This window comes from Lactuca sativa, chromosome 5 (genome assembly GCF_002870075.4).
Source record: "Lactuca sativa cultivar Salinas chromosome 5, Lsat_Salinas_v11, whole genome shotgun sequence".
Classification (NCBI taxonomy): domain Eukaryota; kingdom Viridiplantae; phylum Streptophyta; class Magnoliopsida; order Asterales; family Asteraceae; genus Lactuca; species Lactuca sativa.
The window spans coordinates 37,083,108-37,097,689 of NC_056627.2; the positions used below are offsets into that span (position 1 = coordinate 37,083,108).

The 14,582-nt window shown below is 33.3% G+C and overlaps 2 protein-coding genes across 2 annotated transcripts; one reads left to right on the plus strand and one right to left on the minus strand.

Annotated features, from left to right (window-relative positions):
• Positions 1 to 2,621: 2,621 nt before the first annotated feature.
• LOC111900690 (triose phosphate/phosphate translocator, non-green plastid, chloroplastic) lies at positions 2,622 to 5,493 on the plus strand. Its single transcript, XM_023896569.3, has 9 exons — positions 2,622 to 3,100; positions 3,704 to 3,826; positions 3,927 to 4,079; positions 4,208 to 4,293; positions 4,458 to 4,542; positions 4,606 to 4,725; positions 4,813 to 4,881; positions 4,977 to 5,106; positions 5,205 to 5,493. Exons 1-9 carry the CDS (start codon positions 2,717 to 2,719, stop codon positions 5,279 to 5,281), a joined length of 1,227 nt encoding a protein of 408 aa, XP_023752337.1. The 5' UTR covers positions 2,622 to 2,716; the 3' UTR covers positions 5,282 to 5,493.
• On the minus strand, positions 5,333 to 7,441 carry LOC111900724 (transcription factor MYB98). The gene is made up of 3 exons (XM_023896603.3): positions 6,990 to 7,441; positions 6,351 to 6,477; positions 5,333 to 6,005 (listed from the first exon to the last, which is right to left on the minus strand). Exons 1-3 carry the CDS (start codon positions 7,439 to 7,441, stop codon positions 5,547 to 5,549), a joined length of 1,038 nt encoding a protein of 345 aa, XP_023752371.1. The 3' UTR covers positions 5,333 to 5,546.
• Between the last annotated feature and the right edge of the window lie 7,141 nt (positions 7,442 to 14,582).

Below are 14,582 nucleotides of genomic sequence, written 5' to 3' on the forward strand. Positions count from 1 at the left end.
AAGTAGTCACTTATTACAAATACTACAGTACTTACACTATATATACGACAATTACAAAAGGATAAAACTCCAGTTAATAAATTATTAATACCTTTACCATGTGTCATATTCACATAATCGATGAGGTAGATTAGAGAATAATAATAAATGTCGTACAATCAGGTCTTGGTAGAAGGCTACTTTCAAAACAGTCGGGTCTTGGTAGAAGACTACTTTCAAAACGGTTAGGTCTTGGTAGAAGACTACTTTTTATACTAGTAGGAATCATAGGGATTTTCTAGGGTTTTCAAACGTTACAATTACTTACAAACATTTTCATACTTATACAAACTTTTCTCCAAATGTTTACAAGTCTTTAGTTCACAGTTTTACAAATCAAAGACACATTAATACTTATGAATTCACCAGCTTTATTGCTGATATTCGCTTTCAAAATAACTTGTATTCTCAGGTTACAAATAGACAGGTACGACGACCAGGTTTTGTGAAGACGGAGCAGTCAAGACTCCTCTTTTATTTTGATTATTCATTATGTTGTCTTATACTATAAAAGAACACACTTGTAATTAAAATTATACTATTAATGCAATGGATGATGTTGTTGCTTGTTTACTACTTTACATTGTTGTGATACACTACATGACGTCCTCCACCCATAACGTTTTCGTCGTTCTCGGTTTTGGGGTGTGACAATATCCTTCGGTTTTGGAAGGTTATTCAGATGCCAGTTGGATTAACAACTTAGAGGATCACTCATCTACTAGTGGTTGGGTGTTTCTTCTTGGAGGAGGTGCCATTTCTTGGGCATCCAAGAAACAAACTTGTATTACTAACTCAACCATGAAACATGAGTTTGTTGCATTGTCTGCTGCTGGTAAAGAAGCTGAGTAGCTAAGGGATTTGATTTATAAAATTCCATTCTGGCATCAATCCTTATAGAAAATCTGGATTTATGACAATTTTTTTGACTGCTGCTAAACTGTTTTATGACAGTTTTCAGATAAATGAGGTATTTAACCAATTTTGGTCAGTTTTTCTGGTACTTATGAAACTCATATATCTCATTCTCTGTTCTTTTCTCTTCTGAGTCTTATCCAATCAAAGATTAGGGAGTACCACCCAATACTTTGATTTGATAGTGAAATCACAATTCTCAGAATATCCAAGTGCCTTTATCACCCTGAAATTCTAACACTTGGTCCCTGTATTTAGTTGTTCTTTTTGGTTTAGGTCTAAAAATGATTATCTTTTTGCAATTTTAAGAAAGTGTCATATTCATCCTTATGGTGAAATTTTAAATCAAACAAGTTCACGATGATGCATTTTGCATATGGTCCATACTCCGTGTGTAATAGTAGAACATCAAAGAAACTGATATGATATCTATGTTTATATTTCTTTCTATATATAGTGCACAAAAGCATCATATTTTTTTAAAGTGTATCACAACACTCTATCAAAAATTAAAATACACACTAAGATCATGTTTGGGAAAAATAAACTAGTTTATTGTAGATTATGTTTGATAAACCATAAAAGTAGCTTATTTTAGTTTATAAAGTAACTTATAAATTAGCTTATTAATAATCTAGTTCGAGATAGTTTATTGATAATCTAGTTTGAGATAGTTTATTGATAAACTACTTTATAAGTTAGTTTGTCAAACATGACCTAAGAACATATCGGTCATTTCAAGTGAATCCACAACCAAAAATGAAAGATAAACAAATCACGTGAATGTTCGAGTAAGAAAAAGATATGAACTAAACACATAGATTGACCTAAACAGTATAGGGGATTTGCATAAATTTCTTAATATTTTTTGAACGATAAATCTAATATATTCCTAAACTACTCATAAATCCACATATGTATCAGACGAGACTTGAACCTTCTATCTCAAAAAGGGATGACAATACCTGATGTCCCTTAGTTAGAAGCCTTTTGATAACTTTCTCAAAATATATATTTATCAATATAAAAGGCTGGTGAATAATATACATGACAATATATTACGAGGAGCGTAATCTACAAATTTTCTATTTGGTAGGAATTGTTTTTGTTATTTTAAACACATAGACTGTTTATGTAAAAAAATTATACAATGACATTTTTAGTAAATTACGTGGACAAATTTTATAATTTATTTTATACATAGGGTCAAACTTGTCAACATACAAAAAACTTAAACATATAGACTATTTTATAAAAAAAGAAACTTCACATGAGCCTTTTCTATAAATTATAAAATTATAGGGATTAAATCTATCAAAATCTAAAACTTTTGTGGTAAAACTCCAAAATTTAAAACCTTAGTGACCAAACACCAAAACCAAAAAACGTTACTGTTCCTAATATAACAGGAAAAGATAAATATCATCTTTTAGTTTTCGTCATTAGATAAATATTATAATATCTAAATTTGAATTTAAACACTTCATTCAAGCACAAAGAAATTCATTTTTTATAAAATTATAGTCTAGGCATTGCTCAACAACCGATTGGTTGTGTCCAAGTTATAACAAATCTGATATCCCAAGAAAATCCCCAATAAAAAAAACACATAAAAAGACAAAAGAAAAAAAATAGCCCAACAAAAATTCGGCTTCAAAAACCCCTCCCACCCTCCCCTCAACAAATCTCCCTCCACTACATCGGCGGAGCCTCCAATACTCCCTCACCAACCCCCCCGCTCACACATCTGAGATCTGGCAAAATGCAGAGCAGTTCGTTCACTCTCTCCAATTCGATTTCAAATCTCAAGTCTCGTAATCACCGATTGAGTACTGGTTATGTTCCGTTGCCCTTGAAATCATCGATTACTTTTGGCTCCATCAATGGTTCATCCACTCGTAGATTGCCTTCAATTCGCTGTTCCTCTTCACCTAGGAAGCTAGGTGATTGGATTTCAACTCCCTCGCCGGTTCCGGAGCGTGAATCTGATGGTTTCGAGGTTAAAGCTGCGTCGGTTCCTGAAAGTGCCGACGGCGCTGAGGCGGCGGCTGCGAGGAAGTCGAAGTTGGCTGAAACAATTGTGCTAGGATCATTGTTTGGGCTTTGGTACCTTTTCAATATCTACTTTAATATCTATAACAAGCAGGTTTGTAATTCGTTCCGTTTTTCATATTCTTTCTATTTAAAGTCTATTGTATTCTATACGTCATGTTCCTTAAGAGATTGTGGCTTGGATTACACATGGTGTATCAAACGGCAGGTTTCTGATTCAATCGATGCATATAATATCCCTGCATGTTTTTAGATACATGTGAAATGCTTTATAAATAGTCGATTTATAGGCCGGAGTTTTCTATATGTGTGATAGAATAATACATACGTTTGTTTTCTTAATCGCGTTCTTTTACAGTTTTAGTAACTAAGTAGCATCTGTTCATGCAAGGTTTAATTATTTTGAAAGATCCATCACAGGAAAACTTAGCTCAATTCGGTAATTTTTGGTGATTTAAACTTGTTGTGTAATACTAATATTAGAACTTCTCCTATCTAGCATTGTTCATATGCATTTTAATTATTTCTTAGCAAGGTTTAATTATAGGTGCATTTTTTTTTATTCCAATTGTAGCAGTAGGATATGACCAAATGAAGCAATACCATACATGAAAGAAAAAGATGCACTGAGATTTGATTTCTTTTCAATCTTTAACTGGCTTGTGTACTTGAAAAGTAATAACATTTCTCAATGCAGGTTTTGAAAGTCTTCCCCAATCCTATAACTGTCACCACAGTTCAGTTTGCTGTTGGAAGTGTCATTGTATTTTTGATGTGGACATTAAATCTTCACAAACGACCAAAAATCAGTGGTGCACAGGTACATCATCATCATCATCAATTCATCATCATTATGAATGAACATATTTGTCTCTTAACATCATCTTTTCTGATACTTATTATTACCTGCTAACTTTCAGCTTCTAGCAATCCTTCCACTGGCTATGGTACACACCTTAGGCAATCTTTTCACAAACATGAGTCTTGGAAAAGTTGCTGTTTCATTTACTCACACAATCAAAGCCATGGAGCCATTTTTCTCAGTTGTGTTGTCTGCTATGTTTCTAGGAGAGGTATGCTTCTATCAATCATCAAACATCTTTTGTATTCCAATCTTCTAATCTCTACACATTAAATGCTGTATTCTTTATTAAAAAATTTGATCTTTTAATTCTAAGTAATTATCTATCCTACACCACAGATGCCAACACCATGGGTGGTTACTTCCCTTTTACCTATTGCTGGTGGAGTTGCTCTTGCCTCAATGACTGAGGCCTCATTCAATTGGTGAGAACAGAAAATATATATTTGATATTTTTCTTTGTCTTCCTAAAATATATATATATATATATATATATATATATATATATATATATATATATATATATATATATATATATTTTATTTCATGCATTATTTCTATAAATCTGATCATTGCGTTTGGTAAACAGGGCTGGATTTTGGAGTGCAATGGCATCCAATTTGTCAAATCAATCACGTAATGTCCTGAGCAAGAAATTTATGGTTAAGAAAGAGGTACTTTCTGCAAATACTTTTATTTTGTTCATTATGTGTATTCACTTGTTTATCTTTTCACAGGAATCATTGGACAATATTACCCTCTTCTCAGTTATAACAGTCATGTCACTTTTCTTGTTGGCTCCTGTTACTTTCTTCACTGAAGGAGTTAGGGTTACTCCTGCATATCTGCAGGCTGCTGTGAGTATTTATAAAAAGTAGACATTGTTTTTTAATTTGTTATTTCTGGCTTATCTTTTTAAGCTTATTTCCCTTTGATCTTTTTAGGGCTTGAACGTGAAACAAGTGTACATTAGGTCTCTTCTTGCTGCAATCTGCTTCCATGCATATCAGCAGGTAACTAACTAGTATTCCTTTTAGTATAAAAAAAAAAGGAATCATCACTTTGTTAATTTAAGATACTTAAAAAGACAATTTTACCCTTGATGCAGGTTTCCTATATGATTTTACAAAGGGTATCTCCAGTGACACACTCTGTTGGCAACTGTGTGAAACGTGTGGTGGTGATTGTGACATCTGTTCTTTTCTTCCGAACACCTGTCTCACCTATCAACTCCATTGGTAAAACTAACTTCCGTGTTAAATTACGATAAAGCCCCTTTTTGTATTTTTCCGATTTATACCCAAAATGCACAATTGTCATTAATTTTAACTTTCAGGGACCGGAGTTGCTCTTGCTGGAGTCTTCCTATACTCGCAGGTGAAGCGCTTAAAGCCCAAAACCAAAACTGCTTGAACTTAAATCCGAATAAAAAAGAAAAAAGAAATGAGATTTTTGGGTAATAGCTTATGTGTATTTTAGATGACATTGTGTTTCGGGACATATATCCTATCTTTAAAACCCTGAGTGCATGTTTTCTTACATTATTGGTTTAGTACTGTTTTCAAAGCACAATGTACAACCTTTTATTGCATTGAAATTTGAAAATCCCCCCCATCCATTATTCATTCATTAGTTATTAACTTATTATAACTATATAAGTATATATGTATATCGCTACTTAAAGATTCACCTGAGAAATCATCTCCATCAAATCCATCTCCTTCACATCACCTTGCAAATACGAATCCACCTCCTCACCACCATTGTTACAGTTGGAAGGTAAATCATCAAGCAATGAGTCGATATCATTATCCCATTCAAGCAACTTCTCATCCATGGCGAATTCCGGGACCTCGTTGTAATCAAAATCATCCCCGAGATTACTGTGATTTGAATTCATTCTTCCCCTTGGTAAATTCAAGCTCTTTATGTAGTTTTGCAAAATAGGACTTGGTCTTGGCCATTTTGATCGACATTTACGCCTTGTGTATTGCCTTCTCTTTGTTGCGTTCCAATGGTTTTTAGTTGAGTTTTCAGTTCTTCCTGGAAGTTTCTTTGCTATTTCTGACCATTTGTTTCCCACCTCTGCGTGTGCTGCTATCAGTATTCGATCTTCTTCCTCTGTCCAAAAATCCTTCTGCGAATAATAATATATCATATTCAGACATTTATTTTTAACTAAGTTGATAAACATTTTTAGAGAAAAAAATTTGATCTAAGAAAAGCAATTCCAAACACCCCTTAAAATGATTTACATGTGCAAAGCTTAACTTGACAAGGCAATTTACATGTGAATGACTATCATGATATCAATTGTTTTGATCCAAAGATTGTCATGTGTTTCTACGTTCTTAAAATCTTTTAGGGTCTATTTATTGTGGAAAACTGTATTTAGTTTGGAAAAGTGTTATGGAAAAAAGTTTTTTTTTTTCGAAAATTAAAAAAAAGTAATATTAAACTCAACCACGTATATTTAACAAACCTTGATGTCAGGTCTAAGATGATTGTGCCATCGCTCCCTGCATTGTTTTCCAATCCTTCCTTTCAACTTCTGAGCGATATATGACCATTTTCTCACCCCATATTTCTCCACCATTTCCTTTAAAATCCTGCATATTTCCTCAACCAACCATGCAAATATTAGCATTTACTATGTTTTCTCCATTAATAATTCATTATAGGGCAAAAACATGTGCCTGAATATTAACATTGACTGATCTAGATAAATATTCCAATCGGGATTCAATGTTCAAATGAAATTAGCTTAAACTCAAGCTTTATAATTTCATAGGTATACATCAATAAACTTAATATGTCAAATGAAATCAGTTAAAACCCAAGTTTGACAAATTAAGTTTAATTCCTCATATTTACATATTTTACAACATGCATTTTGAGATAATATTTCATGCCAAGTGGGGGTCATTCACCTCGGGATCATGGTAGTTTTATGAATTAACTGTGAAAAAATAGTTAACATGTTATCTTTTTTAAAGGGAAACGGAAAACCACACACAAAAATATCAAAATTTTAACTTCTACGTCTTAATGTAAAATTCATTCGACAATAGCAAGGATTCTGTTTATATTCAAACTTTAGGTAATCTTTGGAGTACATTACCTGTCTTCTTCTCTAGTCCATTGTCCTTTGGATGAATTTGTCATATTTTTCCCTTTATACGTCTTTTTGTTACCTTTCTCGATTCCATTGTCAGCAATGACACATGATCCTTCATCCGGCACAAAGAATCTCATGGGTTTCGGATCTTGAATCGGGCATTCCAAACGGTTCGAAAAATCCCAACCCGTGAAGCTTTTGTCACCATTATTTAAATTCATCACCATTTCAACATCATTTACATGTTCAAGAGGTTTAAACTGATACACTTCAAGATCATTTGAACCTAACCCATATGACAATGGCCCAAACGGGTCATAACCCTCAACATGGGTTGCATAATCCGGATGAAAAGATGAACCCGCTAGACAAAGATTGTCGAGTTGGTGTAAATCTTGAAAGACTCCTTTTGTGTCCACATGAAAATCATCTTCATTTTGGGAAAGAAGATCCATGGGAGAGATTAGAGCATTGAGAAAATTATGAACACAAAGGTTAGAGAGAGTGATAGTCCAGTCTTGTCCCTTTATGTTAAACTCCGATTTGTTTAATTTTGTTGGTATTTAATAGGTAAGGAATTAATTAAGAGCAAACATTAAATGATGTTTGTGTTGATCCAATGGCTAGGATTAGCTTATGACCAAAATTAAATTGGTCAAATTATACAATAAACCTTTTCTTTATAACCATATTCGAGATATTAAACTTTTGTCTCGTCTATTGACTCAAACCTAAAGCAATTTACTGTACACTATTAAGTGTATTAATTAAGTCTAAGACCGAATGAAATGTAATTATTTTAACAACCTCATAATCATGTACTATTTAGCAAGTGACTTTTGGCCTAATGGGAATGACCGAGGCTTTACAACTTTAGAACAAAAAATTTCAATTACATTAATTTGTAGTTTAAAAAAAACTTAAACAAATTATTTTGCAATGGTAAATCATAACGGAATATTTCTCTAGATATTATTAAACTTATTAATCATATTTTATACCCTCTTTAGTTATATAAAATATAAGTTGCTCTGTCGTTTATTAATCCCATTTTTTTATCATACATGTTTGTTAATTTCATGAAAATCAGACATAAGTGATAATTGATAAAATTATGAGAATATAAACATATGATTAAGAAATATTCATATTCGCACATATAATAACAAATATAAAAACAAAATTATGTTTTCCTGTATTTTTTTTCCCAAAATGGAGCATTCTTCCTATTTATGGACAATAAAATCCTGAATTTATATCAACACTTAAATACCATTAGGATGTTTGTATTTTCATGAACACCATTGTACTTTCTTAGTTGACTCATGAACATGTCAATTATTTAAATTGACAAACATACCCTTTAGTCCATAAAAATGATAGAGAAAGCTTATAATAGTAGCCAATTAAAAAATAGCGAATTGATTGTCTTTAATTAACAAGAATTGAATGAGGTGAGAGTTACATTCGGCAGTTAATTTGAATTAATTATGGACATCAAATTTTCTTTATTACATCCGTAGTTAATCGTATTTTAATTCTCAATTCTTTCCACATAAAACATAATGAAAAAAAAAACATGAAGAAACCTGGCCCTACTTTCCAAAACTAGACTGTGTTTTTAAAAGATAAAAATACAATTACCAAAATGGAAATATGGTGATTAAATAATTGATTAAAAAAATCAATATCCTCCTCCAACTAATTTTTTTAACCATGTGTCAAAATCAAGAACAAAGATTAAAAGAAAGAATTAATGGATTTCATATATCATTGTATGACATGTGTCAAAATCAAGAACAAAGATTAAAAGAAAGAATTAATGGATTTCATATATCATTGTATGACATGTGTGTTTCACAATAAGGGAAAGATAAGTAAGAACAAAATATAAGAAAATATTTAATTTTTCTAAAAGAATGTATTATATATGTATTGTACGATTAAAAAAGGTAATGCATTTTTTAGTAATTATATTTGTAAAATTATTACAAACTAATTCTAGTTCTCGCCAAAAGACAAAAGGAGCATTAGAAATATGCCATTTCAAGAGATTTACATATTTTACCAATAAAAAAGGTTATCCAAAATTATTCCTTTTGAACTTTTGTAGTTGATAAAAATGTCTAAGGTGTCCTTTGTTTTTTTTGGAAAAATGTCAGCAATTATATGTCTGCGAGTGGAAAGACATCTACGTTTGCGGAGCTTTGAAGTGCGTTTATTTTTAACAATCTGTAGACGTCAAAACGTCTCTGTGTTAAAAGACTTGGACCAATGTCTTCGAACGGGAAGACCTTTTGTCACAACTAGGAATTCTATACCATGTAACAACAACAATGATAACATTTGTGAACCAAAAATGTGAAAGCATGTATGATGCTTATTCAATAACAACAAATTTTTCATCAAACGCTCTATGCAAGCACTTCAAATAGTCAACAAAGAATTGGAAACCCTAGAAATCCCGGTTTAAGTCCATTATGTACTAGGATTTCCTTATTGGATCTAATGGGCCAATAAGCTTCCAATTTGATTATTTTGGGCTTAGAACTCTTAAATGGGCTCTAATGGGATCCACTTCCATTTATTTTAACAATTTGGGCCATATTGGGCCTAGAATGAAATAAAATACCTTAATGGGCCTTATTGGGCCATAACTAACCTAATTAGCCCTAATGAGCCATAAAAATCATTCCTTGATTTATTTTGGGCCGTGAACCCTCTCCAAAGACCAATTGGGCCAAAAATCATCTAATTGGATCATAATATGGGCTTAAGCACAAAAAGGCTCAATCTTTTTTCTTTCTTCTCCCTCTCTCGGCCCAAACCACAAAACATGGGGAGGAAGAGTTGACTTTCCTACATGCCACCTCACAATTGTACATGGGGTATCCATGCACTCTTCTCATACTTCTAAGCAATCCATCACTTCACTCTCCCTCTCTTCTCCTCTCTTTTTCTTCTTCGATCGAGAACACAAAGGGAAGGACACACACACAATTCACTCAAACACTCTCAAAGAACACTCTTGCTTCTTCATAAAAAATTTCGAGATTTAAGAGCTTTCAACAAGGATTTTCCATAAGAGTCATCATCTTAGGTAAGTTGATGCTTGGATCCATAGTCTAGACTCTTTGTTTTATCAAAAATCTCTCCTTAACTCATACAAAATTCGTGATCTTGCATCTTAGAACACATCTAAGCCAAAGATCCTCCAAGAAGGTTGCTAGGCCGAGAATAACATCAAACTTCTTCCATTCTTCTTCAAAACCAAACCCACAAACTCAAGGTGAGTTCATACCCCTCTATTTTCGGTTTTCATGTGTTTTATGGGGGAGAATACAAGTAAAATGTGTAGATCTATGTGTATGTGTATGTTATGTGTGATTTCATGTGTTTATGTGATAAATGTGTAACAAAAAGAATAGAAATTCGAGATCTATGGCTCTAAGAGGAAGATAAACATGATCTAATAAGTATTACACTAAAACAAGTAAAAAAAATTACCCTCTAAGATTAAAATATACATATTGCAACATAAAACCCATTTTTGGGCTAAAATTGTCAAACAAACAAAAGTTGGGTTGAAAAATTGCCATTCATGGTTTTCTTAAGGGCTAAAAGAGTCAAATCAGTAAAAATAAATGTTTTTATGGATATCATACTCTTTTAAGGGCTAGAAGTGTAAATTGTAGTTTAACGGGCCAAATTTTGGGCTTTTCGGCCCATTAAGCCTAATTTGCGAGAATCCTAATTTTTAAGGGGGTGAAATGATAAACTTCTCAAACAAGGGGTAAAAAGGGTAAATGAAACTAATTCAGGGGTCAAAATGATGTATTTTCCAAACAAAGATAAAAAATGTAAACTTTTTGGATTTTGGACCAAAAGTGTAAAAGTTACAAAAAATTTGGGCTTAAACCGAAAAACACTTTTCTGGAAGGGCTGAAACTGATAAAAGTAAATTTGAGCTAAAACCACCACTTAAACAAAGTCTATGGGTCAATAATGACAAGAAAATGGTTTTTAGGGCCTAAAATGTCTTTTTATATATATAAGGGACTAAAATTGTCATTTTTATTAAAGAATGGATGAAAAGGTCAGCCTAATATTTTGAGTCAATTATTTTATTATTAAGATATTTGGGTCAAATTTTCCAAACCACAACTTATGAAAAATGACAAGATGATTATACATAAATTTTCAAATATCGTTATAAACGACCGTCCGGTCTTGTATCGATACAAATTTAACAATTGTTCAACTAAACATATCTGACATCTATACTATACCTAAAACAAGTAAACATTAAATCCTTCGGGCTTAAAAGTTCCAAACATACTTATTGGGCCTTTGTGACCCATCAACATGATTTTTGGGCCCAAGGGATATTTATAAATGTTATTGGGCCTTCTATGACCCAATTTCATATTTAAGGGACCCTCAATGGCTTTTAAGTGCTATTGGGCCTTAGTGGCTCATTAGCATTTCTAGTAAGGTCCAAGTAAATCAAATGCGAAATGAGCCAGCGTGTCCTTCGTATAATCAATAGCCATAAATAATACGCGGGAATAGTAGGATCTTGTAATCCTCTTTTCCTCTTTTATTAGGCCTATCGTCAATCTAAGTAAACAAATACGGGTCGATAATCAATAGTAATCAAAGTCAATTGGGTTTTAGTGAGTAATAACGGGTGGCACCAACGTGTATCGGTCGTAGTCTGTAGTTATAATCAAAGTCTCCTGGAAGGAGAGCGAGAGTTTGTGTATATATCTATACGGGTGTGACTCCCCCACACCTCAGCTGTTCGCTACAGTTAGACTCGGCCAGTCTAGGGTGACAAAATCTTAAGATTAATTCTGACGTTCACCAGAGTGCCAAGACAAACGAACTAGTCATTATCATGCATGGTTATAACGACTCATATAAATAAATCCAATACTAATCAAGTAATCAAGATAAATCAAAATCATTCAAGGTCGGGATAACAATACGAACGGTTATATGATATTTTGTTTATTTTCGGAAAACATCGGGTTTTCCGGGGAAGTTCAACATTTTTCACTGGTACTTTTAATATGAAGTTTTTCAACTATACACGTTTTGAAATCATCATGCATATATTTACGGATCTTCACACTTTTATACAAACAATGGTCTTTTCAGAAAATATCGGATTTTCTGGGTTGTTTTCTTACAAACTACACAAAACATTTTCATATCAAAACCTGCTTATGAAGTCACCAACATTCCATATGTTGACTGTTTTCAAAATAACTTGTATTCTCAGGTAACAGGTAAGCTGAGGAGTAGTACCAAGTTATGTTAGAGTATTATGCTTTTGAAAACTATCAAACAATTTATGTTATGGATTTGAAATGTTAAAACAATGTACTTGATGTGAACAAAGTTAGTTGTAATATATTGATGCATGGTGATGCTTATGTTATGATTTAATGTATATTCATTGTGATGATATTCAAATTTAGTCACGTGAACCCTCGGACGTTTCCGCCGTTTGGTTCGGGGGTGTGACACCTTTTCCGCAGACCTCTATAAAAAAACTTAAACCTAAATTAGGTCGACACTTTATCCTACAAAAAAAAGAATGGCGCATTTCCAACAATCTGTTTTGAGACGTCTTCTCCATGCGATCGCTTCTTATCCGAGTACCACCATCATCGTTCCTGTTCCTGCTCCAATCGCCGCTAGGGATGAGTGTGGGACGGAACCGGTACCGACCCATACCGTTCCCGATTTACCGAAAACCAAATTTGGTCGAAAGTTAATCCCGAGTACCGGACCGAATTAACATCACCAGTACCGGTACCGAGAATGGTACCGGTTTTCGGTACTAGTACCGGTACCGGCGGTACCGATTCCCGAATTTCATGTATTTGGAGTACCAAGTACCGTCCCATATTTTTAAATTCGGTATAGTTCGGTACCGGTTCCGGTACGGTACCCACCGGTACGGGATCGAGATTTGGGACAGACTACTCATCCCTAATCGCCGCTGACTGTAGTCTACTCCCATCATTGTTCCTCTCTCTTCCAACAGCGCATCTGCCTTCGTCGAAGGTTCTATCAGGTAATCATAGATTCTTTTCTTTGGCATTGCTGCAAGTTCTTTGAATGTGTATGTGTATGATGTCTGCATTTGTATGAGCTACCTTTCACCACATCTACCTTCTTCCTTTGGCATTGTTGCAAGTTCAAATGTTTCCTTCCTTTGGTTGAAATCTAATTGTAAAAAAACAGATGAAAATTTCTTAAACTATGTGGATTTTAGTTGAAATCTGAAGTTTCTATCGATGTGTATTATGTTTATTACTTACAACATGCTTGTATCAATGTTTATACTATTTTATGAACTTAAAATATGTTTTTATGAACTTGATGTAGATTACCATGATAGTTGCTACATGATAGATGTTTATAAGAATCTTAATACATGATAATTGTTTAAGTTGTTTATATGAAGTTTGATATGTGTTTATAATTAATATGTAGCTTGTGTAAATGGGTGAGAAAATTCAATGGTCCTATGAACAATTAAAGTGTTTACTCGATACGTGCATCGAAGAAGTTAACAAGGTTGGTAGAAAAGGTTTAAGCATGCACAAAGAATCATGGATTAAATTAGGAAGCGTTCTTAAAGAAAAATTTGGTATGGAATTGTCCAAAAGCAAATGAAAAATACTTGTGACAATCTATTGGACGAGCTTATTTGAAAAACAAAACTATAAATTGTATAACCCTAAACAAACATGTTCAACTTAATGTCCAAACACTGGGATGAATTTAAGAAGGTATTTTTTTTCATATTCGGAGTGTGTGTGTGTGTGTGTAAAAATATAATATTTTTATATTATTTATAACAATTTTGGTTTAGGGTCACCCGAAGGCTGCAATACTGAAAACACATCCATTAGCTTATCCAGAGATTTGTGCATCTTTGTACGATGGAAGTAGTGTCACCGGTAATTTGAAGTGGGCCTCAAGCCAAACAAGTAAAACAAGCCAAACAACCCAAACTATATCAGGGGATGGATCATCTTCTTGTCATGTCCAACCATTTCAGCTTACGAGCGCCTTTTTTTTACATTAGATGATGATGATGATGCCACCTCCCATTATACTAGTGAGCCTTTTCCCGAGCCACCTTTTGTTGCTTCTCCAAATAATAATAAGCCCAACAAGAGGGCTAAACCCTCAACTCCTAGAGCTACTAGTGGCTCGCCTTCTGCTCCTTCTGATTCATCTCCTAAAACTTCTATCACTGCTGATGATTTAGCATTTTATATGCAAAAAGCTCTACATCATTTGATGAAAGTATTGATATGGCAACAATTCCTGAATGTTTAGATGGTTATGTTTTTTATGATGATTGTTCATAACCAACGTTATGTGATTATCAAAGGTAGTTTTCAACACTCAAAGAAAACAATTCGTAAACTTTTTTATGAAGTGTTGGATAAAATGATGTTTTCGACAAAAGATATGATAGTACTAACTATGTTTAATCCGAATCCAAACATTCCAGGACATAACAAGAGGCTACGACTGATTTTTAAAGGAGCAGTTGGTGCATTTGAT